The 27,079-nt window shown below is 33.5% G+C and overlaps 2 protein-coding genes and 1 long non-coding RNA gene across 3 annotated transcripts in view; 1 reads left to right on the top strand and 2 right to left on the bottom strand.

The window, feature by feature from the left end:
- LOC111045354 (transmembrane protein 192) overlaps nucleotides 1-14,433 on the bottom strand; it is a 31,743-nt gene extending 17,310 nt beyond the window's left edge. Inside the window, exon 1 of the mRNA XM_039427218.1 lies at nucleotides 14,212-14,433. Within this exon, the coding sequence (XP_039283152.1) occupies nucleotides 14,212-14,283 (72 nt within the window). The 5' untranslated portion in view covers nucleotides 14,284-14,433. The remainder of the gene's footprint in view (nucleotides 1-14,211) is intronic.
- LOC111050726 lies at nucleotides 1,293-24,630 on the top strand. Its single transcript, XM_039427217.1, has 9 exons — nucleotides 1,293-3,241; nucleotides 11,358-11,920; nucleotides 12,902-13,081; nucleotides 16,998-17,117; nucleotides 18,382-18,529; nucleotides 19,165-19,283; nucleotides 19,812-19,928; nucleotides 21,277-21,345; nucleotides 23,303-24,630. Exons 1-9 carry the CDS (start codon nucleotides 1,324-1,326, stop codon nucleotides 23,357-23,359), a joined length of 3,291 nt encoding a protein of 1,096 aa, XP_039283151.1. The 5' UTR covers nucleotides 1,293-1,323; the 3' UTR covers nucleotides 23,360-24,630.
- LOC120351128 lies at nucleotides 24,151-27,077 on the bottom strand. The gene is made up of 2 exons (XR_005571183.1): nucleotides 26,355-27,077; nucleotides 24,151-25,873 (listed from the first exon to the last, which is right to left on the bottom strand). It is a non-coding gene; the product is annotated as an uncharacterized LOC120351128 (long non-coding RNA).
- Between the last annotated feature and the right edge of the window lie 2 nt (nucleotides 27,078-27,079).

The raw sequence follows: 27,079 nt of genomic DNA, 5'->3' as shown, positions 1-27,079 counted from the left end.
TATTAGTAACAATGGACAGATTTATATTCACTACCAGAGACTCAAAAGCAATAGACAATTTTGAAACTGTTGGGCAAAAAGTGCTACCGCTACCCCTACATAAAACACCCCTGAAGCTCTTTTAAACAAAAGTTGATGGTTGATTGGTACTTCATAACTCATTTTATAAGCTGAGTGATTTCATGATAATAGTATCAGCATCCCTTAATTTATCATGTATGTATTTTACTGAAATTTATGTAATGCATCCCTTGATTTATTTTATTTCAATTTTACGGAGGTTTCTGTGATGAACTAAGTAACCTAATATAGTGACTGTTTATGTTCCAATGTTTATATAGAGTGGGTGAAAAGTCCGAGAACGGCTTAATATCTCATACACGAAGGTAATTTGACGGTGAGTGTGATTGGGGATACTACTCAAATTGAAAATACTACTTTACTATGACTTTGAAAATCTGGTCCGCCATATTGAATGCAACTTTATTTTTTTTAAATAGGAAGGTGATCATTCAAAAAATGTTTTGTAATTTTAAAAATGAAAGTTTAATTTCTATTACATTAATGATTTATCCGATTGCGTTGATGAGAATCTCTGTAATGTTTATGATGAACAAGCAACTATGCGTTTTGTGGGATTCGAACCCACAACTTTTCATGAGTACTTAATATCCTTCCAATTGGGAAGCGGTTTGACTCAGTGTACGCGCTGATAAACTATCGCTTAGATATGTTGAGAATCATGCGGCTCCTACTCGAAGGGTGACCACTTGAACCAACTCCTCTGAATATGATTCATAAGTTAAAAATCGCTTCCCGGTGGTTCGGAGCCCACCTCAAACTGTAGGTCCACTCAACATCATCCGCTCAAGCACAAGCCTAGGGCTCATGAGGTAGCATTCTCATAAAAAATATATATCCGAATGCTAAATAGACCGATTGTATTTGTTTTCAAATTTTCTCAACATTTTAAAGCCTTTTCATTCGAAACTGAATCGAAATAATTCTAATTAATTCAAATATCCAATGAAAGCTATATGAATAGAACTATGGAATTCTGCTATTGAAAATATCTTCCGAAGGACTAAATAGCAGAAGAATAGCAGGAGGATTCATTGAGTGAAACTGTCTTAAAAACTGTGGTCAAACCAGGAATCGAATCCGGTACCTCTCAGTTGCCAGCCTAGCGGCTTCACTACTTCGCCCACCAGATACTTTCTGGGATTCTCTTATAATATTCCAGCAGTTTTTCATTTGCAATTATCTTCCATCTAATTATAATAATTCAGTTGATTTCTTCTGTTTTTTCAGAATTGGACTTTGATGACTCCACCGAACTTTAATGAAAGACAGACATCGTACTTACCGAACGCCAACTTCCAAAACAATGACTATGCAGCACATTTTGTAAACCCCCCATACAATTTGGCCAGTAATCAAGGTTATCGCTACAATAAAAAGAACCACTATAACTATCGGTGGAAAAATAAGTCACCAAATAATAAACGATTGAAGAACAGTAGCTACAGGAATGCTCAATCCAATAAAAATATTAAAAGAAAATCAAATCTCGATAAGATCCAAAACAGAAGTATTTTACTTCCTTGTTCAGTTCAAAAATCTTCGGAAAAACTGAAATCCATTGAAACATCTGGTAAATCTTCTCAGAAGGCTGATATTTCCGAGTCAGAGAAAGAGCGTCTTAGAAAAGTTGAGGAAGACAGACAAAGAATCAGGATGGCTCTCACGAAAAAAGATGGTCATGCTCCTCTTGATTTCAAAAGTTGTATTCCAGGACTTTCCAGCGGGGAAGAGACAGAGATAAAAGGAACTACTTCGTTGAAATTGTCGTGCCCAAACAATTCAAAAATTGTCTTGAGTGAAAGCGACTTTCGAGAAATCGGAGTAATGAACGACCGGTATTATGAGGACTTTACAGAGGACTCTGGCGATGCATACAATACTCAGATAGAATCAGAAGATTCGTCATCGGTTGATGATTGTCAAATATTCTCCCCAGAGCAAGCATCCGATGAAAATCGCCATGCATCTGATAAATCTGAAAATATCCACAAATCTCCACTGGATCACTCCCCAGAACGATCAAATCATGAAAGATCTCAGTCTCCCTCTTGCAATGCAAAGAATCTTCAAGGAAGACTCGTTGAAAATGTTGCGATTGATAGTAACGCAAATAAAGAGTTTGTTATTGATGAACATAAATCGGAAAAGAAAAATAGGAAGAACTCCAAAAATGATGAAGTTGTGCTAGGTTATATTGAAAGAGATGAAGATCTTCATTGCGTAAAGAAGGTCGAAAATAGACTGAAAGAATTGAATAATTACAGTAAGATACTGTCTATGTACAGAAACTTTATGCGCTATCGTCATTTCGCGAAAACCGATTCGAGCTTGTACGACAGGTTGAAATTGAGTAGAACCGGGAATTTGGAAAATCCTCTTCTGAATAGAGAAATTGTCGACAAGTTAAAAAGTTCGATTGCTGATAAGGGCGTAGAAGGTCATGTGGAAACTGCCGAAGAAAAACGACTGGAGAACAGAGCCAATGTGGAAGAGGTTGATGAATTTATATCTATTTTTGGAGATTTGCTGGATGAGAATTGTACAATACCAGCAGAGGCCTTGTGTAGGCTGGGGCTTGGATATCTTATATTTGAAGGCAATAAGAATTTCGATGTTTCCAACGACTCTCTTCCCACCGATACCAATTCTCTTTTGTGTCAAAATATAAAACAAGAACCAGTTGATGCTAGTGACGATTTGAAAGAAGTAAAACAAGAACCAGTTGATGTTAGTGACGATTTGGAAGAAGTAAATGATAGACAACAATCTACCGGTTCACACGAAATAATTCATGATCCAACTGATAATCTGAACCAAGAATGTAATTTGCTAGAATCCAGTGAGAAAACAAAGGTCGATGAGAATTTGAATCGTTTAAGTGACTCAAGTTTAAAAGAGCGATCCGGATCTTCAGAAATTGAATGTCAAAGTTCTTTCTTGCAATTTGCTAGAAGTCATCGGCCAACTCCACTTCCAAATTCTTTAGATAGAAATGTGCCTGATTATTGTGATAATTTGAATTTTGCAAGATTTAGTAGCAAATCAGCACTGGAAGGTGGATATGGATTCCCAGGCAGTTTGTCTAGCAACAGAGAAACGATGCCAGTATTCGACCCAAATGAATACAATAAGTCATCTTCACTTGAGCAGATGAAAGGTGAGATGCTTTTTCTAATTGTTCTTGACCAAATTAATTTGGTTTAATTTTTCTGAAGCCCCATTCAACTGTGAGATCATAATTCCTTCAAGTTAATTCTTTTTTTTTTTGAATGTGAAACTATTATCATATACTAGCTGGCCCGGCAAACTTCGTACCGCCAAACAGTTAATGCATCTCATGACAAACTTTAGCTGGATGCACACCTGAGGAGGCGCGATGAGGCATTTTGCATCCAGGTGCTTCTTGCTTATTTGTTTGAATGGAAGAACTCACACTCACTGATTCGGACATGGCATGTAACAGTGTGATAAGGCAATCTCCATAAGATCAACACTTTGTATCACCAAGCCGTGCCTCCTCAGGTGTGCTTAGTCTTTGCTTAATCTGATGCACTATATTTTTATGAAAATTATCCATCAATCAGTATTTTATATCTCAATATGGACTTCCTATGTGCTAGTTGTACAGCAGTTTGCATTTTTAGATATAGTTGAATGCACCTTGCTGGGAAATTGAATGGTATATCTCCTCGCTGCTGATTTTCCCGTGCATATTCTAAATTTACAGCATTCCGAGTTCTACGACCCAAGTTTGGACGTCGTTCGCACCGCGGCATTATTTCATTTCATTTATTCATAGACAATAGATTCAATGCAGGTAAAAACAACAGGCATTCGCCCAAAACTGCTTTTAACCTTAATTTGGAATACACTGTCTAGAGGTTATGTAAATAATAACTCAATTCACACTTATTTTGAGTCCAAAAAATGTATGTACTACAATATTTTTGGATTTATCAAATTAATTAATCTCAAAATATAAATACAAACCAAAATCTTCCTTCACAATCACAAAAAATATTAAAAATTTCACTTAAATCCACAAATTATACTCATGTTAAAATTGTAAACATGTTAAAATTATTATTAGAATTGAAATTTTGTGAATCAGTAGAAAGAAAGAAAATGAAAAAATCTGGTGTGGTACACTCACACAACTTTCCTTGCTCATATTTGAAACTACGATCAGACTTCTGTATATGTGTATATATAATTGTTTTCAAGGTACGTTTTCTTTGTGTGAATTGTGAAATTCGATGATTTTTTCAGTCGTCATTTTTTTAAAGTCGTCAAAACAGCTGTTCTACAGATGAAATATCTCGACTATGTGTTCTTTTTATGAACTGCGCTACCTACCTACCTCATGCACGAGAAGGAGGTTACTAAGTCCATTTCCCAAGGATGGGGTGGACCCCCCATTGGTTTCCCAGAAAGGAGACTCATTCCAGTTGATAGAGCTGATAAATAACTATACAGGGTATGAATTTGAAAAAAATCGGTCAAGTTATTTTTGAGAAAATCGTGAAAAACATGGTTTTTTAGTAATTATCCGCCATTTTTCTCAAGAATATTACGGAGCTCCTGCAATTTTCCCAGAAAAAACTCATGTCATTTGATAGAGCTTATGAATAGCTATCCATGGTATAAATTTGAAGAAAATCGTTAGAGCCGTTTTCGAGAAAACCGTGAAAAACATGGTTTTTAGTCATTATCCGCCATTTTTTTCAAGAATATTACGGAGCTCATGGAATATTCCTAGAAATGAGACTCATGCCAGTTGATAGTGCTTATGAATATCTATCCATGGTATAATTTGAAGAAAATCGTTAGAGCCGTTTTCGAGAAAACCGTGAAAAAAATGGTTTTTTCGTCATTATCCGCCATTTTTCTCAAGAATATTACGGAGCTCCTGAAATTTTCCCAGAAATGAGACTCATGTCAGTTGATAGGGCTTATAAATAGCTATCCATGGTATAAATTTGAAGAAAATCATTAGAGCCGTTTTCGAGAAAAACGTGAAAAACATGGTTTTTTAGTAATTATCCGCCATTTTTTCCGCCATCTTGAATTGAATTTTATTGAATTTCTTATTGTCGTATCCTCATGGTATAAGGACCTTAAGTTTAAAATTTCAAGTCAATCGGTTGATTAGGAATGGAGTTATCGTGTTCACAGACATACACACACACACACACACACACACACACACACAGACCAACACCCAAAAATCATGTTTTTGGACTCAGGGGACCTTGAAACGTATAGAAAACATGAAATTAGGGTACCTTAATTTTTTTGGAAAGCAATACTTTCCTTACCTATGGTAATAGGGCAAGGAAAGTAAAAAACAGATCTACCGACGGCTGTTGGATGACGCGATGATTATAACAGCTGATTTTTATTTCTGTGTGAGGCCAGCTCACAAATCTTCTCCCATAAGGATTACATGTAAACTTTGAAGGACCGTAGGAAAGAGTCCTGAAGTCGGATTATAAATTTGATAGACCAAAAAATTTGGTAGATATAAATTTGATGCGGATTTTATATCATGTTAAAATTTCAACTCAATCGGTGCAGTACTTTTGGAGTTTTTGAAGCGTACACAAAGCAACATAACATATATATATATATATATATATATATATATATTATATATATATATATATATATATATATATATATATATATATATATATATATATAGATTACAATACTTTTGCAAAGCTAATAACTGTCACTGTCTTACTGGACTGTCTTATTTATTACTATACAGTCTGCACCAGAACAGTGCTCCTATTTGTACAGATAAATCGGTGTTTTCTCTCATTACTACTAGTAGTTCTGTGAACAGTAGACCTCGCGCAGTTATTAACCACAGCCTCCTCTTATACTGTAAATCATAGTAAATCCTGTCTGTACGTCGTGTCGGCGAGATATCGGTGTGAAAACGGCTAATAGCTGTTGGGGTTGGTGTATCAAAAATGCTAACATCAAAAGCTAATCTCCTTCTAGACATACTGGCAACATGCCAGCCAGAGTTCAAAGCAGAGGAAGGTCGAGAGAAAATATTATCAGAGAAAACTCCTATAATGAGAATAACAACGTAGTGCATTTATAATATCACGCATAAGTTAGTTCTGCATTGTCCCACCAGATTGCATAAGCATGTCAACAGTCGCTTGTAACGGCTTGTAATGAGTGGAAGGAGAAAAGTGGGCTGGCATGGGAATATGGAAGGAGAGTGTCAGTCTTTTGATCCGGTTTTTTATAGCTGCATCTGGCAGCCTGCCAGGCTTTCAACTCATTTCTGAGGAAGCCTAAACAATAATATTGCAAGCACAACCAAAGGCCAATTAGTGGCCTATTATAAAAGACAAACAATTTCATTCCTTTGTGACATGTAGCTTTCTGCTCTGACAACTCTAGAGCTGAATTATGAATATATATAATTTCTATTTTGCTATAATCTGTTGATATGATAAGTTCTTCAATATGATAAGGAGAAGAAAAGGAGGATGATAAGAATAATGAGAAAAATAAGAAGAAAATATTATTTGATGATCATGAGTAGAAAAGAGTAGGATGAGATGATGATAATGATGATAATAATAATAAGAGAAGGAGGAGTGATGATGGGATATGACAGATAAGGAGAAGAAAGTGAAGAACTTCTGATCATTTTCTTTCCCTCTCATAATTATTATCCTTCTTCTCACTTCTTCTTCCACTATTATTCTCAGCTCTTCATCTTCTTCACGTTCTCTTCCTCTTCTTCCTCCATTCTCATCTTCATTTTCTTCTTCTCCTTATTCTTCTTCTGCTATTTCTTTGTTTCTTATTTTTCTCCTCCTCTTCTTCCTCCTCCTAGAAGAAAAAGAAGAATAGGAAGACACGAAGAAATAGCAGAAGAAGAATAAGATGGAGATGAATAAAATGAAGATAAGAATGGAGGAGGAGGAGGAGCTGAAGGAAGAGGAGGAGAAGGAGAAGACGAAGTAGTAGAAGAAGAAGAAGAAGAGGAAGGAGAAGAAGAGGAAGAAAAAGAAGAAGAAGGAGAAGAAGAAGAAGGGGAAGAAGGAGGTGATGGAGTAGGAGGATGTGTGAGTGTTAACTATTGTTAACTATTATTAGGAGGAGAATCTCTTTTTTCAGAAAAATTATGGCTTCCATATACTTGATCAGGAAATAGTTTTCTGGTTGAATCTCTCTAATTAGAAACTACAAAAAAATATAAGGGTGAATATATATTATTAAAGCATGCATACCGCGTGGGGAATTTTCAGTAATTATTGAGAATTGTATTGAATACTTGCTCTCGTATTGTGAAACACATATTTCTCATTTATAATTTGTGAGAGGAATTCTCAAATGATACTTGTTCTCTTATTGTTAAACTCTCATTCTTTATTTTTTATTTGTGAAAAGGAAAACCAACTCTTCATGATCCAATAATAATGTATTTAATAAAAATGAATCATTAATTGAAAAGTATACGTATGATTATGAATTCATACTATAAGTACCCTACAATATATATTCCTTCTAAAAAAATGATGATTCTCTAAGACAAGTGGATTGGTTGAATGCCTGTTTGAAAGACTACGAAAGAATGACAACCTCTTCAACCAACTCGGAGGGCATTTCTATTCTAGAAATTAAACTCCCATGCACTTAAAACAGGATAATGTGTGGTAAATTCCAATTTCTTCCAAACTCCACATTATTTTCCTATAATCGGAGAGAATAGTTGGGCATATTTTAAGATATTTTTTTAAAATTGCAATTTATTCAGTTTATGATGCTTTTATGATGTGAGTGTTATACTATCACCCCATACTCTCTTTTGTTCCATATTGGGGCTTTCTATCACATATAATGTGAGTGATGTATATGTGATAAAAATTATTTTTCTAGATTGTGCCTTGGTCACTGAATAGAAATAATTTTGAAACCAAAGTTCTTTATCGAAAATTCAATTGTTGATCAATCCAATTGATTAACAAACAAAATCATCAAATATTTTATTATTACCATCTTCATCCATTGATTATCCACATTCTCTTTCCAAATTACTAATGGAATGCCCTGCACTAGCAACCTTTATTCTCTGCATCCGCTCTTGAATTCACTTTTATCAAATTAATCTTAGCTTTCCCTTTATATGTCTTCTGCATTGAGATTGGTATTAGAATCAATATTAAAAGAATAGAATATATTGGTTGAGCTTGCAGAAGAATATCACAATCAACAAAGGAAACAGCTCGAATGTGTAAAACTTAATAAATAACGAGAAAGCTCAAGATAACTATTAAAGTATTCAAGCCAAATCTAATTATTATGATGATAAAACAGTGATTGGAAAAATATAGGCCTATATTATATCATTCAAAACATTACTAGGAGAAATACATTCAGTACTTTTTTTCAACTTTATATAATTGTTGGGATATTAAAACTTTGAATAAAAAACCTCCAGTAGAAAACCTTTGAAGCCATTCATCTTTTCAAATGTTGCCAAATTGAATCAGAGAAATCTTCTATAATAATTTGCTATATTAATTCTATGATTGAATCTATTAATTCCTTATAGAGTATCTCTTCTCGTAGTATCAAATGATAGTTCTCTATCTCCAAACCGGTATGCCCTCACATTATCGAGCATTCTGGAAGATCTAAGAGTTCAAAAGTGAATTTCTAAAAAAAATTGAGATAAATATTGTAGTTGTTGGTGGTACTTGAAATGCATGTTGAACAGCTCATTAGTTTAATCAGGCCCGGCCCCAGGGATGGGCGGACCGGGCGGCCGCCCAGGGCGGCAGATTTTGGGGGCGGCAAATTTTAAGGAGCGGAAAATTTTAAAATACAAATAAATAATAAATTCATAATATCAAATGTGAATAGTGGAATTATTTAAGAAGGTTTACCAACCTCGAGCTAATGAAGACTTTCCTAAGATCAACAATGTGCCAGGAACGGCTGAGTGATCTAGCGAACATAAAATAGTTCAGTTCCCAGATCTTGAAGAATTGGTGAAGGAATTTCCCCATGCAAAGGTCAGACGAGTTCTACTTAATTGAACAGGTGTGTTGAACAAACTTGTAGAAATTGTAGTTTTAATTACTTAGCAAGTTAAGTAGGCCTAATACTCTTTGCAGTCTTTGTCTTAAGGCTTTGTCTTTTCGATGTGCAAAGGCTGAAAATAAACTTTCTACTGGTGATATTCATTCAGAATTTTATAATCCTCTTAAAATTATACTTGCGAGGAGGGGGGGCGGCGGTTGCCGATCTCGCCCAGGGCGGCAAAGCCCCTAGGGCCGTGCCTGAGTTTAATAATAGTCCAGTTACGAGATAGTGAAAAAGGGCAGTTTTGATAATTAATTCCAAAAACGCAAGATTTTTCGGGTAATGATTCTGGAGTATTGGATATCTTTACAAAAGTTGACCTTATCGATTCTTTCAAAACTTTTCTCAAGTGAGAGAAAAATGAGTATATTGTGATTCCAGGCTATGTATGCTAACATCCTGCAAAAATTCAGCTTCACCAATATTATGGATAGGGTGACTTATGTAGTTTAAATGAATGTAATAATGGTAATACATCAGCTTCTTCTTCTTTTCTCATGATATCTTATTCTCTTCATCACCTACCTATTTTTCTTCATCTTCAAACTTATTTTTCTTCATCATCAAGATGTAGCTCTTCTTCTTTTTCTTCTTCTTCTGCTTCTTACTATTATCTTTTTGTCATCATGTTCTATTATTTATTCTTCTTCTTCTACTCAAAATCGTCATTTTATTCTTATCATCTACTCATCTTCTTCTTTTTCTTTTTTCTTCTTCCCATTGAAGAAAGAGAAGAATGGGAAGGAGTAGCAAGATAGAAATAAGAAGTGGTAGAACATGAAGAAGATTAGATAGTGGAAGAAGTAGGAAGAAATCTTCTTCTTCTTTTTTTTTCTTCTTCTTCTTCTTCTAGGAGGAGGAAGAGAAAAAGAAGAAGAAGGAGTAGCATATGAGAGAAATAAGAATTAGTGGATCATGAAGGAGGAGAAGAGGATGAGAAAGATAAAGATATACAATAGTGATAAAAAATAATAAATATTTAGAAGATGATGAACTGAAATACTTCATATTTTCTTCTTCTTTTCTTTTTCTTATTCCTTTACTTCTTCTTTACATAGCATTCTCATTCTTACAGAACACAGAGTAATATAAATGATACAGTCATGATTCAGCTGTGTTTCCCAATCATCAGGAAAATGTTGGGATGAAATGCAAAGAAAACAGAAGGCGGTTGAATAATATTATTATCACAATAGTCCTATAATTGCTATAATTGCTTCACATTCTGACAGGTGTCTGGTGCCGAGTTGACTGTGTGTGTGCATCTGTGTGGTGTGTGTGATAGTGTGAAGGAGTGAGGGGCGACTACCTGTCAGTGGAGTGGGTGATAGAGTGTTGTGAGGATGGAGTGCGGAAGGGGGGTGAGCGAGACCGGAGTAGGGTTCTGCGCGCTATCTACAATCTGGCAAAGGAAACTACTCGATTACGCGTGAACAGATAGTCCTATTCCACTAGCCTTCTGTGCTATTATTAATTCTGTGATATTATGTTATTTTAGTTATTAATTGCATGCGTTATTGCATGCAATCAATAGTTCATTTAATAGTGTATAAAAATTGCATTCAATGAGGCATGCGATTAATAGTCCACACGACAGCTGATTTTTTACCAAGTTACATTGAGATATTAATTGCATGCGTCATTGCATGCAATTAATAATCCACTCGACAGCTGATTTATGATGAATAATTCTATAGTGTGATTTTTACGGTAATATTGGCGTTAGAAGGAGACCTTTTCCTTTTCCTTTTGTATTATCCTTAAAATTCAAAATTTCAAAAAACCTTATATATAGACGTCGACGCGAAATTCAAAAAGGAGCATACCTATCAAATTTCATGAAAATCTATTGCCGCGTTTCGCTGTAAATGCGGAACATATAAACATAAAGAGAAATGCAAAACCTGAATCTTAGAACTCACTTCGCTCGGTTAATTAACTGGATTGATAGTTGAAAATCAATTCAAAATCCAGTTGGTGACATCTATATACATGAGAAACTATGGTAGCCATATTTTTCAGTGAGCTACCTCAATTTTTCAAAATAAGCAGTTGTTGGAAGCTGACGGTGCTTTGAGTCGCTCGGGTTGATCCTTGTTTATTTTATTGAATTTTTGCTTTGTTTTTAAAAAGTATTTGTTTTTTTTCAGTTTGCCAGTACATGGAGAAGAAAATGCAGTGTGCATCGATACTCGACTGCGAACCATTCGAGGTGGCCAAGTCAGTCATCTGTAGCTTTGGAAAGGATTTACTGAAGTCGACTAACGTGTCTCCACTGCTTGAGACGAGTTTCAAAAATCTTTTAAGCGTAATCAAGAATTTGAAAGATTCAGATAATGCACAAGATAAACGTTTCCACACTAGAGACTACTGTGAGAAGAGAAAACATGACACTTCCAACGATGATGTCAGTAGTTTCCAACAGTTTAAAAGGATGAAAAGAACGGCGAATGAAACTTTTGTAAATAATAGAACCTTACCGGAAAATACAGTTAACACTTGCCCTGAAAAGGATAGTGTCGGCCAAATAACTCATGTGGATTTGGATTCTGAATCAGAATCAGACGATGAAGAAGATGTTTTAATAGAAGAGAAATCTTCACAAGAAGAAAATAAGTTTAGCATCAATTTCGTTGATGTCAGTGACAGGATTCAGTCAGCTATTGCGTCAAGTAGCTCTCCGGATTGCACAACAAGAATCAAAACAATAAAGGTAATATTTCCTGAAAAAATATTTTGTATTCAGGGCCGGTTTCCGAGCTCGGGATTTAGCTAAGTTCTAGACTTTAAACAGCTGGGGTCAGAAAATTGGCTTTCCGATACGGGGCGCAGTCGTAGTCAACGTTTAAATTTAATTTCTAAAAACTAGAGAATTAAACATAAAGTAAAGAGAAAATAGTGTGAAGTTTCAGCTATTTTGAATTATTTAGGAATCTTTCATTTCATCAAGGAAAAACGTTTCCAATTAGAGAAATGAGAAAATGAAGATTATCATAAAAACTGCGACTACGCCCCGTTTCGGAAGGCCAATTTTCTGATTCCAGCTGTTTAAAGTTTAGAACTTAGCTAAATCCCGAGCTCGGAAACCGGACCTCAATCTTTCTGAAAAACTATCAGACCAGTAATCTGATTGTCAATGCGATAACTTATGCAATTTGAAACATCTCAATTTATTGCAGATATCATTTGTTGTTGAAAAATTAATCAATGTTAATATGGTTCACATTATTCGAGTATTGATATTTCTCTTTTAGGTAAAACTTAAAATTATTCAATTTCTATAAAATCGATTGATGAAAGTTAACTATGAAAGAAGATTAAAGATTAACACACATTTTTGTCCTCAACCGCTTAAATTTTGTAGACGCTTAATTTTTTAAGACATATGAACTTCATGTGATGAAGTAGATATGAAGAAATATGCTCTATTGGTCGGGAAATCAAATAATTTTCATATTCAGTGCAGCATTAAGGCTTCACCTATTAATGACCGATAGTACGATAGGTTTGATTATTTAGTTGCTGGATAAAAAAGTCGTGCTTAACATGGCATCATTCATAGTTATTGTATATTGCCGTAAACCTTGAATCATCCACTTGCATTGCCGTCTATTCAAATTTCTCCTAAGATGATTGCATGAATGAGCTTACTTTTATTGAGTACTTTAATCGGAAAAAACCATATGTTTTCCAGGTGTACCGGGAGGATTTACTCTTGGGATGCTGTGATGGACAAGTTATAAGACTGACAAACAATACTAGTAAGATGAGATTATATCGTGGCCATACAGATAGTGTTAATTGTATAAATGGCTATAAGAATTTACTATTGTCGGGATCATCCGACGGAACTGTGAGAGTGAGCTACCTTTTGGTAAGTTATTTCAAAAGTATAATTATCAATCATATCTATTAATTTTATTTCATGTTATTAAAACTACAGTAAGCTTATTCCTTTGATTATGCTGATTTTTATTTCCCAACTGCTATCGAACTTTCTTATTGAAAGATCTCTCGGGATATTATAGAAAGGATATACTACTAAGTATTTGAAATGAGGTCTACTGAGTATTACAGAGTGATTTTTAGCCCTGTTACCCTATTTCAAGTGTGTGGTAATGTTTTCTAATAAATGAAAATGTTGTCTTGTCCCACAAAGCTGGTAGCCCTACTCAATCAGTAGACCTCTATACACACGGCAGTGCAGGTTCATTTTCCTTGATCGCTGTAACATTCTGTGTAGATTCCAGACGTCTTATGAACCGAATATCTTTTACCATGAAACATGAATATTATGACGAAAAGAATCAAATTGTATATATTTTCAATGGGTGGACATTTTGAGCACATTCTCTAACAATCTTTAGTATCTAAGAAATGAGTAAATAATTATATTTATTTTGTATATATAACCTGCAACTATACGTTTTTATTGCAATTGAATTTACGTTTCATAAATTAATTAAAAACTGGGTAACAGTACTAAAAATTACCCTGTTGGTGTACTTTTATACTTCAGTAAATAGTGCCTATTGAACTAAACACATTTTCACTTTGAACGCTTGAAAATGACCATATAATTCTAAGAAAGAATATGCAGTAAATAGAATAGAGACTAATTTTGATGAAAAACAACATTTCTATAGAAAAAGTTTATAAATAGCAAGTTATCACTCTCCTGATCTCTTGAATGCATTTACAAAGAATTTCTCATAAATTGGAAGAGTTGTCGAACTTTTAATTTCTTGAACTGTATTTGCATTCAGCTTCCACTGTATTGTATCTAGTTCTCACCTTAACAATATTACTAATTTTTAGTCTCTATAAGACTACATCACCGTAAAAGTATTAGATTATTGAATATTTGGAATTTATAGAGCGATTTCAAATAATAAAAACACTGAATGATAAAGATTCCCCAAACAAAAAACGAATACCTGTCAATAATAACCAGAATGGTTCCAAGATACAGAATATCATATTATCAAGATATGTTTTACTTACTGAATCTGATTCACATGGTCTGAACTCGGGAAACACAACATCCATTGTTATTGGTGATTTGTGGGTCGACATTGTAAAAATATTTTATTAAAATCCAAAATTCAAAATTATTCAAGTATTCTCTCCAATGACCGGTGTTGTGATGGAAGGTATAACTGTTTACTCCTTCAAATTAATTGAGATTATAATTCGAATTTTCTCTCATAATCGTAGATAACTGAATAAATGCTGAACATCATTCACAAGTCTTATTTGCTGCTTATCTAATCTATATTTCTAAAAGTTTTCCTTTTCTTCCAAGATTGATAAGATTATCAAGCAATAACTATTCATACACTAAGAAAATTATATTCATTCTGAATTCAAAACTGCTAAAATATTACTCGTATTCATCATTAATAATATTAATTTATTTACATATACCTTTTTCAGGCAACCTTTTAGTCACATAACTCATTAACAGTAGTAATAAATAATATACTGAATCATATACTATTGAAATTGATGGTCTGTTTTAATTAAAAGATTCGTTCTCCACTATAAATTCAGATATTTTCCATTTTCTTGAAAAAAAATCTGGTGTGGCGCACTCACACAACTTTCCTTGCCGTTATGAAAATTGATCACCTGACTCTAGTGTTCCCGCGCATCTCAAGTCTACTACTATTCAAAGATCTGAGCCCGCTGGTGATAGGACAATAACGCTGGAAACACACGAGGTCTGCTATCTCTTCATAGTGAATGATTTAGTATTATCAACAGTTGTCAACAGTTTGCAATTGAAATAATCTCATTTTCTCGAATTTCGAGCTTATTTTCAATTTTAGGTGAAAATGTTACTGAACATTAATTGTAGAGATTTTCATGCTCAATCTTTGCCACTTGAAATTTTTTGTTTAAATTGTATCTGAAGCCTGATAATTGGAAATCTAAAATCAAACTTTGCATAGATGGGGCGGAGCTCCTGAAATTTTTACAGATATGGGACTTATGGCAGTTGATAAAGCTTATCAATGACTAATTTAGGTATGAATTTGATCAAAATCGTTGGAGCCGTTTTCGAGAAAATCGCGAAAAACCCTGGTTTTGACAACATTTTTGCCGCCATCTTTAATTGAATTTGATCGAAATTGTTCGTGTCGGATCCTTATATTGTAAGGACCTTAAGTTCCAAATTTCAAGTCATTCCGTTAATTGGGAGATGAGATATCGTGTACACAGACGCACATACACTCATATATACAGGGTGATTACCGGGAAACGCATGTTTTTCAAATAACGAGAACTGTTGCAAATAAGAGTAAAAAATGCATTTATTAGTGAAAATACAGTGTACACAATATGCAGTTTCAAAATAAAATTACTTACAATTTATTATTTGAAAATTACATCTCTAAGGTGGTCGCCTGCTGCTTGGATACATTGTTGAAGGCGATCTTTAAAACTTGCTACGGATTTTGCTAACATGTCTCTAGGAATGCCATTGATTTCCTGGCAATTAGCTTTGGTGTGCAGACAATCCTCAAATACTGGCAGAGAGACCTCATCATAGCTTACGTGTGACTGTGTGGTGTGCAGTTTGTGAAAAGTGGATCATTGGTCCTTATTTTTTTGAAGACAACGATGGCAGAACAGTCACAGTGAATGCACAACGGTACCTGGATATGTTGAAAGAATATTTCCTGCCAGAACTGCGCCGTCAACATATACAGATACGTAATGTATGGTTCCAACAAGACGGGGCAACAGCACATACGGCTCGCATTAGTATGGAATTCCTTCGGCAAACATTCCCTACAAGAGTGATCTTGCGTTTTGGTGATGTCACTTGGCCTTCTCGCTCACCGGATCTAACAATTCCAGATTTCTTTCTGTGAGGATTCTTGAAAGCTAGAGTGTACATAAACAAACCACGAACAATCCAAGAACTTGAAAAAGCTTTGAAAAACATGCGTTTCCCGGTAATCACCCTGTATATATATATATATATATATATATATATATATATATATATATATATATACAGACCAATACCCAAAAACCACTTTTTTGGACTCATGGAAACTTGAAACGTATAGAAATTTACAAATTGGGGTACCTTAATTTTTTTCGGAAAGCAATACTTTCCTTACCTATGGTAATAGGGCAAGAAAAGTAAAAACCAGTAATCGTATAACACGGTTGAAATAAAATCCTTTTGAATTTCAATCATAATTAGATGCCACGATAACCAATCACAGAAGGCTTTTTGAAAAGAAGGCTATAATTCTGATTGGTTCTCTTGATATTTAATAACTGTTGAAATTTAACAGCTTTTATGCAGCCGAGCCTCAATCTTTGGCTTGGTTGCACAAAAGCCTGTTAAAATGTAATTGTAATTAAATGCTACAAGAACCAATCAGAGAATCCTTCTTTTCTAGAAAGCCTTCTTTGATTGATTCTCGTGGAATGTAATCATGATGAAAATGTTTAACGTTTTTTTTTTGCAACCGAGCGGTTTTGTCTTATTTGTTGGACAACGAAAACAGGTGATTCCTCTCAAATAATGGTTCTTAATTCTGTATATTGTAGTATCAATAGCAAGCAGTATAATATTATTTATTTATCTTTTTACCACAAATAAATGAAATAAAGTGAAGTATTAATGTCATTTTCAACAATAATTTACTGAAAAAATAAGATTCTGAGATTGAATTCTTTAGTTTTTGTATTTGAATTTGTTAGGTTGACTTTTTAATAATCAGATATCCTCCATCATAAAAAATATTTAATCTATCTTTTTTCAGCACCCTTTTATTTGTTTCCACACATTTGTCCTTGAAGAAGAAGTCGCAACTCTTGAAGTAATGTGGGGAAAACTGTTCGTTGGGACACTTGCTGGGAGTGTGCTCAGGTGTAATATCAAGGTACTTGAAAATTTCTTCGAAAATAACCAGTAAATTTGTTTATGAATTTCTTACATTTGTGTGTAAATTTTCGTCTTTAATGTCTGAAATACACCTTATTCTTGTAGGGTGATTCAAAATATCTTGTGTCGAGTATTTTTCACTCTTGTAAGCATTTTCTTGATAAAAATAAATTAGATTTTACATGCAATTTACAATTTTGGCATAACTGTCTAGAGTGTCTAGCTTGAATAGTCGATACCGATGATCTTTATCTATATGCTTGAAATTTAAAGTACCTATTTCTTTCTTAAATTTCCAAGTACTCATTTTCTTTATGCAATTTCAATTATTATTATTTCTAGTTTTTTTATGAATTTAAGTATAAATAAAAGATTATTTTTTTATCAATTACATAATTTCCATATCATGGAAACTCTTTAATACTTCCTAAATATTAGTATTCTAATTTATAATCAATATTTTTAAAAAACTCAACTGATTGAAATATCAATAAATAGTGGGTCAGATATCATAAGATTGGCTGTAACCCTTCAAGTTGTAGTTATGATGTACGGTAGTTATACAATTAGTTTCCATCAAGTATTTGGGATTAACTATTTCTTTGATTATGGTTTGACGATGGTTTAATTATGACGATGCTTTGATTATGGTTTAACTATTACTGCTGATTATGGTTTGACGTGGAATTTACATATACAAAAATCAAGATGTACATGTTATATTAAGATATAAATATCTTCTGTTACATTGTTAGATGTACCTGTTAAGAAATTTTTTTACTGTACTTGAGTAGAATTTCTCCGTCTCTTCCTATTTTCTAGAAAAAAACATCATGACTTCCAACATACGAGTATAATATTTTAACTATAGACCTAATAAAAGAGCTAAATATGAAATAGGAATACTGTATACTTTTTTCTATTTTTCTAGGACATAGTCGATATTTTTCAGTATATTTGGTTATTTTTCACATATTTGTGAAGTAAAATATACGGTACGGTTGATAGTCCCCCTAGTGCTTACGGTATCCAATATCCACATTCACCTTATAACAGCCAATTATGAATGGCATTGATTTTTAATCTATAAGTTTAAATTTTCACTGATAATTTGTTTAATAAAAACACTAGGTTGTTGTCAAAATATCACTTGTTTATTTTTGAAAATATCAATATAAAAATAAAAAATATTATTTAAATAATAAATAATTTGTTTGATCAATTGATAAATAACTCAATTATTAAACTTTCATCATTTTCAGAATTTCGAAAATTGCACTGCTGATAAAATTATGGTGGGCTCAACAGCTAGTCCCATTCTTGCATTGAAAGCATCCAGAGAAGGTCCACGAAAAATAATTATTGTTTCAGTTCGTGCTAAACCACTGACAATCAGAGACGCCAGAAATGGTAGGTTCATACCCACTATTCTACTTTTGATTTAGAAAAATATTCTACTAACATTTCATATGTATCAAAATGAAAGTATAAATAACCAAATAATCGAAATAAATATTGAAAATAATGATTCAACGTGATTTTATGTAAAAAATATAGAAAAATCCCAACTTCTTATTGAGTGTATTCTCCTAAAATAGCAAGGAGAAGTATCCGTTCTGGGACGGTATTTTTATTCTCATTCTCAGATCATTTAGGCTCAGTTCAGGCTCATTTCGATCCTGTAACTTATTATTTTGAAATGGCTGATGTCTAGGCCACACTCTCGCCGAGTCTCTCGCCACATGTCTCATCAAATGGCCAACACGAGCGACTCGCGTTTGTCTTGCCATCCACACAGCAATGTGACTTGATAACTAGTGCCTCATCAATATCAGTGTTAGGGAGCCACTCACCTACGCTCATCTTGCCTCGACAAAAATGGGAATGGAGGCAAGCCGAGCGGAGTGAAGGCGAGCGGTGGCATAGTAGCCATCCACAATCTCACGCTTGTCATTTGTACGCACTCGGCATGTATGAAGGGCCGACATATTAAACAGCACAATGTCAAGTAATTTTAAAGTAATTGTCTTTATTTTCGTTCACAGGTTTATTGCTTCACACCTTTGACTATTTCGATGTAGTCTACTCTTTTGCTCACAGTACATCAAGCTCATTAGTCTATTGTGGAACCAGAAACACAAGTGTTGTGGCTCTTGACTTAGTGGTATGCTATTAATCTTTATCCTACGTTGTTTCAAATGAATATTTCTGTTTTGATAATGTATTTTAACTCACTTCAGGGTCATAAATAATTATTTATTTAGCGCATCAACAATGCTCCATCCACCTCTAGATTCTGTGAGTTTTTCCCAGTAAGTCTCACATTCTAGGATAAACCATTAATATTATTGTTCCTTATATTATATCTGAAAATCAGGAAGTTCAATGTCTTTCACTCATCGATGAATATCCGATTGAAACTATCAAAAAATAAAATTGTATCCCTTGATTCAAATTATTGAAAAAACTCAAGTTATATTACTGTCTTTCATGTGTTGTTAGCAGTGTTGATGTTCAAGAAGCACAAGGCCATTCCTTCATAAGATCAGAAATAGTTCTGAGCGGACAGACTCGACTAATTTCGCCTGATAAAGAATATTTTAATTATTTTTTCAAGTTCTGCTTCTGAACTGAAACTATCATCATGTATGAAATTGCGTATTATATTATAATCAACTTCTGATTTTTCCAGACTGGTTATGAGCGTAAAAAGTTTCAGCTTGGGAAATCTGTGGTGAAAGTAATATTGAGGTGCAATCTGTTGTACACAGCAGCCTACAATGGAACCGTTCATGTTTACAATTTGAAGGTAAGAAAATGTTATTTCCTCAATGAAATCCTTTACGAATAAGCAGAACAAGTGAAAAAATGTTGAATCGCCCTGTGTTATTGATTAGCTCATAATTTGTTATGAAGTGTACCTTGAAATTTATCTTCTATAGAAAGGTCTACCTTGTGTCAGGTTGTAGAGCACGAAATTATGCCTCGAAGGATTTTGAATTACACAATTACAATCAGAAGTTATTGTTGGTTATCAACAAAAATTCTTTAAAATTCAATTCTCCTAAAATTCTAGTCATTTTAAACAAAATGTAAATTAGTACTAATTGGAGATAGAGATTTACGATTTATTTTATCATTCTCAAAAATGTATTATCTAAATAAGAGATGAAAATGATTTTTCTGTCCGAATGCTGATTTTGACAGAATTCGCTGAAAACTGGAAGAAGAACAAAAACTCGAGGATTTTTAGTCACTCTGTATTCATCACAAGGAAATTTTGCTTGAAAAAATTTGTTTCGGACTTCTTTCATGTATCCAAACAACATATTAAAAAATCATAACTACGATATATTTTGCAAGCACCAATCTATATTATGGTGATTGGACTATATTGGTACTAGTGATGGTGGATCGTTTCCATTTCTGGTATTCTGATTTCCGTAGGCGATAAATCTAAATTGAAAAACAATCCAAATTGTTGCATTGCTCCACAGCCTGTACTACTAGGCGTGGTGCACATCAAGGAAACACGTTTCAATGAACCTTGAAAGTTGGATTTCATTGAAACGCGTTTCAATGAAACTCGGTCTCACGTTGATCATCACTCGATAACATTCTAGTTGAGCTTGTTACCAGTTTTGTTTTTTCTCCTTCACACTCAAAGATAGTGTGTATTGGTGTACTTCTAGTAATTATTGAATTCCAACAGACGATCTAAAAGTGACATCATCATTCTAAACAAATCCTTAAATTTAGGATGACCACTGAGATTGAGAGTAAAAATCACAGAGAAAAGACAGCACAAGATAGCTAATGCTATCTTTTTCTATGATAGTATACGCATGCAGTTGTATTTTCGATCGCTGATCAAGGGATGAACCCACTACTTTCGATTCTCGCTCGTTATTATCAACTTCCGCAACAAAAACAACATATTCTTCGTCTTAATCCACCGTGAAACTGGAGTGAATAATTATGTTTCTTCAAAATATTAGTGATCATTTCCTCGGTGTCCATCGCGCTGTTCCATCTACCTACAAGAGCAATCGATTCTTTATTATTATCAATGGGCTATAATAGGACAATTATCATAAATCACTCTAGAATAGATATTTTTCCGAATAAATCCTACTCAGATTTTTTTTTCTTTTCAGGAAGATAAGATATTGTACACAAACTTTGCGCCCAGACCAATAGCTGATATGGAAGTTTGGTGCAATCAGGTGGGTTAATTTGGTTTTGATTATGATCAGAATGTATTATTTCTCAACTAAATTGTGTATTCGTGTTTCTTGTCAAGTAACTTACGGTGAGTTTAAAGTTTCTTAAGTTCAGACTTGAGAGGAGCGTGGCGTTGAGGAGCGTCGTGAACAATATCATGTTAAGTAATGAGCTAAAACACACTGGAAGCGTCTACTCGCAGAGCGGAGCGTGGCGTAAAACTTTGGAACAAGCTGGTTTGTTTTTTAAGCTTCTACAAGCGGAGCGTCAAAGCGTGAGTGCCCTACTAATAATGTACATACTAGTGGTCTACTCTTGTACATAATAATGCACTTGTTCAACTACATTTTCCCACCATTTAGTACACTAGTGTATATTTAATGTTTTCCCAAATTCCCCTGTAATGTGTATTATTTGATTATTCAGAAAAGAAAATTTATCTATTGCACTTTGAAATCAAAAGTAAGACTATTCTTATCCATTTCATTCATATTTCTATGAAATATGGTTACCTTAGTGTTATTTCAAGTCTTTCTTCAGCATATATTGGATTCCTCCAATTAGTGTGACTTGTTTTCCAAATCAGGCTTCACTCTCGTTAAAATATAATCAAAGGTTGAAGTTGACATTCGCATGTACACAAAAACTCGGATGGTGATATTCATCAAATAGTCGATGATTCAGTTAATTTCATTAATCCACTCTGTCCTAGCAGGCTTAGCTAATATCAAATACTTGAGTAATTATTCTTACAAAGTAATGTCCTTGCAAACTTGGACAACGCCATTTTCTAGGCCCTTGACCCTTGACGCTTGACGCTCAGACACTTCCTGGGTGTATCATGAGCTCTGACCACGCTTCGCTCTAGAACGCCACGCTCCATTTTCAGTGTGTTTGTACCCTTACAGTACAAGAAATGCTAAATTTGGTCATGCACATGACAATAATAATATAGTTTATCAATATGGGATTCCATCACGAACTGCGATTATTAATTCACTTGAATTATTTTCCATAAATCAACGACTAGTAGTCTATTTTTCAAACGTTGAAAATAAAAAGACTGCTAGTTTTAATTTATTATAATAATATTTGTATGGCTTTTATTGGTGGGAAGTCCCTGACGGAAGTTCCACCTCGCCTGAATATATCATTTAAGCCATTAATGGGCCTTACGACTGTCATACTTCAGCTAACTCATCAGTCATTCTAGAGTCTCCATCTTTTTGAAACTTCCCCCTGAACAAGATGATAACTTGATAATATAAATGTCAGTTGAAGTCACACTATCAGTCGGATCAACTTCTCAACCATAATGGATTGAAACATTAAGTTTCAGATACTTTATCCCTAGCCTCTACTGTAGGTCCAGGAAGTCTGACGATCATGTTTTCCGCCCTAGTGCGCAAATTTCTATAAAATAAAAGATTATTTCTTCATCTAATAAATCTCATAACATTTCTATCCTTATGTCTAAGTAAAAATAATCAAGAGGAACGTCATCACCGTCATCTTCAACAATGTCTGAAATCTTATCATCGTGATCATAAGGCTGTTGAAGCACTTCTTCTGCTTTGAAAGCATGGATTTCTTTTCTACAATATCTTCTTCACTATCAATATTGTCATTTTCCATAGAATCGACCTCATCTTATGACTCTCCTTGACACAGAGCAATTCAAACTAGAATAACTCAGGTATTTATTCCTATTGACGATTCGATTCATTTTGATCTTGTAAAGATCTTATAGATTTTTATAGATCTGATTTGAAGGTACTGTAGAACCCACACCTACCCTTTAGTAGCAGTGTGAGAAGTTACTGAGTAAACTAAAATGTCTGGGGTACACCTGTACCCCGCGCGCCTACTGGAGGGCTAAAAGAAACCTAACAGCCTTACAGTCTCATTCTAGCATATCATTATCATAAGCTTAAACTATTATAAATTTTTATTTTTCAGATGATAATAATCTTGAACAACTTTGAAGTTGTAACATATAGCCTTCCGTCTTCGTAGATTCAGAGTTTGCAAAATCAGCACTCAGCTACTAGCCACTCGCCAACTCGCCATAATAGGACAAGAGCTCCAAGCATTCTTGAGAAATCGGTCATCACATAATTTAAAGCACTCTTCAAAAAATAAGTTTCTCTTTCATTAATTGTTAGATTATGCATTAAGTCATTTCATTTTTCATAAAAAAGTTCTCATCTTCTTTGTAATATCTGATCTCAAAAACTCATGTGTTCAATTCAGTCATCTTCATTTTTATTTTTGTACAGTCAGCATTTATAATGCAATATCAGTAAACAGTACACAGTATTTTAACATCACAGATTTTAGAATTACTTCATGAGTTTTATCAGGAAATCGGCTCTGAGTGTGGAAAGGATTGGTTTCAAATGCGAAATGGACAAATCAATCAATCTTTGATTAATAATATTCTAATATGAATGAAGTACTCATAGGTTAGAGAAATACTTAATCATACACTTATATCCGTATTCATACTTTATTTAATATCTTTTATTTCAATATCTTCATTTATGCACTTCAAACTACCATATATTATCTCAAATTATTAATTTTTCATTTGTTAAAATCTTAAACTCATATTATGTTTAATCTCTCGCATTTAAAATTGTTCAAGAAAATTATAATTTGAAAACAGTACATGAAACATTTCAATAATTTGAAAATATGAACTTATGTCATTTTCAAAAAACATTACTTTTGTTGATTATTGACCAACTTGTAAATATGTTATTATAATATTACAATAAGTCTCCTTCATGGTTTATAGCCCAATATATTTGTGTATATGATTATGAATCATAAGGGTTCTTAATGGATTCATTGGTCAATCGAGCACAGACCAACCAACTGGTAACCACTGTTTTGAAGTTAGTGGTAGGATTTGAGACTGTCGGGTGATTCTATCTTTATAAAGCTTTAATACAATAAGATTTCAAACAAGTTAAATGAGTGAAGTAATGTTAGTACCGTAATATAATTTTGGATAATTATAAAGGAAAGTGATTTAAGGTACCTAATAAAGCACAGTTCCACGTGTTTTAACGAAGACTTTAACGAAGAAAAGTAAAATGAAATGAAATGAAATTATATTCTATGTTCATGGATGCTAAATTAGTGTTCTACATTGAAGTCTAGTTTAAATTCCAGGTAAAATAAATTTATTAAAGGTTTGTTTGTTAACTCTTACTTGTGAATCCATTTATATATTTTAAACAGCTTGCTCATTAAATTTTTACATTTTGTTCTGTATATAATTTGTCTTCTTAAATGTTCCTAATTTACCAAAAAAGTAGCATAACATAATTTATGATTTCTCAATTTCTCTGATTCTATGTGTGTTACTCTTCAATGTCCACTGAATAAAATAGCGAATGGAAAAGCATAATTTCAAAAAGTAAATATCAAATGAATATGATCATCTCAATGCTGGTTCCCGAAAATTGTAAGTTTATTGATGAATTGAATTATTCATTTCATATGTATTCACCTAAACAGCTTAGAATTGTAATTTGGATTTAATATTTGGAATCTACTGTTCTCTAGATCTTCATTTTTGTCAAATTGGTTTCCAATTTGTCATTCTATTTATCTATTGGAAAATTGGTTGAGCACTTGATCTAGTATTTAATTACTTGAAGGCACCAATTACCTAAAAAAACACTTTGCTATGAAATTTCAAAATCACTTCCTAGGACGTTGATGCCCAGTATCGTAATTCTCGAGGGTTTCAAAAATAAATTGTCTACTTATGTGCTACTATTTTGGTCTTGTAGCTTTATGAAAACACAATATCAAACCAGCTCAATAGACGATATTCAAGTAGCGTTCCTTGAGTTATTTAGGTAATGTATTCAGTATATCACAATAATTATTAATATGCTGTGTTGTGAATCTATTCTTTTCTATTATTAGTTTAAACATTGTATAAAAACACTTTTAAAGTGGAAAAACTTACTCTTTAGCAGTGACGACATTTCGACCTGTTATTGGTCATGACTCGACAGTAATTTTGAGTCTGAAGATGACCGAAACGTCGTTTTTGCTAAAGAGTAAGTGATCCCACTTTAAAAGTGTTTTCTGTACAAAGTTTGAATAATTGATGTTTAGCAAGAAATTCTCATTGGTCGGTGCTATAGAAGACATTGAACCCCTCTCAATAAAGAAATTCAAATTAGAATTTGGGCAACAATAATAGCGAGAATCTCGTAGGGAATCCCTCCCCAGCTGAGGCTCAAAGACAAAGCGGTGGCCATGTGACTATTATTGTTGTCAAGTCATGCTTCAGTTGAAATAATGAAATGAAATTAAACTACTGACCCTTATTAGGGTCCCGTCCCGGTAACTATACAAATTCATCATTACAAGAACACTCGGCAGCAGGATGACTTTTTGCAGATTTCACTCCATCGAACTGTCATGTATTAACGGTTCTTTCACGGTTACAGCTTCGCGACTCTGGAGCAGTCTTCCAACCGATATGTTATATTCTCGCCAAACCTGAGAACATTTGAGTCGAGACTTATTTAGTTTGTTAATGAATTACTAAATGTGCAGGTAAATGAATGGAAAGCAAATCAATTGTTTTCCACGCATTTCTTCTTCTATCTTCCTCTTTATTCTCCTTTGTTATCCTTTTGGCGGGATTGGTGCGTTGATTGCAAAAATTTACCGTACGGTACCTAGTGAATCACTTTGATGCTTTTTTTGTATTACCATGTATTGTAAAGTTGAAATATGGCGTTTTTTTGTCTAATAGTCTGAGGATTAATCTAGTAGTAGGCTAGGGTATTTATCTCATTATAAAATAATATCTTGGTACTTGTACTATATCTTCATTTCACATGCTTATTTTCATGTATGAATATCTAATAGGCTAATTTAGTTCAACTAGTGAGTTAAATGAAACTGTATATTTTTGTCTTTCTAATTTTAATCTGTAAATCGAAAATTGTTTGTAAAAAGTTTTATCTCAACTTACCGTACAATAGGCGATAACCTGTAATATTATTATCAATCAAATTCTATTTTATTCTTTTTGTTGGAATAACGTAACATGACTTGAAAATATTTTCTGTTAGTTATATTTTTATACCTAAAAATAGTGTCGTTTGACTCCCTGATTTTCTATACGGTATGTATTATAGGTCTAGTATAATACAGTATTTAAACTATAATGTGCTGAATAAGATGTGTGCTATAAATGTGCTGAATAAGATGGAGATAACTGTTATGTTAGTTCATTATAGGCTATAGGCTAACTATATATATATAGCCTACCGTACGTTAGTCTACAAACAATTTGACAGCGGTGTGGAGTGGGAAAAGAATAGATAATCGGCTTTATTTGTTCAATGATAGACAAGAATATCAAACCAATGTACCGGCCTAAATAATATACGCTGACTTTATAACGTAAATTTGACTATATTGTAATTATTCAAATAAATGAATTCGATGATACTATAGGCTTTGGATAGTTATCGAGATAAAGTAAGGTCAGGTTAGATTTGAGAGGTTGGGTCAGGCTAAGTTGAAAAGACCAGTTAACATAAAAAAGCTTTGTTATTGAAGGTTGAGGCAGATTTTTAAGTTTAGGGCCTGTTAAAATAAAGGACAAAGGCTTGTTAAGTTTTAATCATGATTAGATGCATCAAGTACCAATCAGAGAAGGCGTTTTGATTTAAGGAAATGGAAAAGAAAAGT

Source organism: Nilaparvata lugens, chromosome 4, assembly GCF_014356525.2.
Source record: "Nilaparvata lugens isolate BPH chromosome 4, ASM1435652v1, whole genome shotgun sequence".
Lineage (NCBI taxonomy): Eukaryota > Metazoa > Arthropoda > Insecta > Hemiptera > Delphacidae > Nilaparvata > Nilaparvata lugens.
Note: the sequence above shows the minus strand (reverse complement) of the source record. Positions and strands in the feature narration are given on the sequence as shown.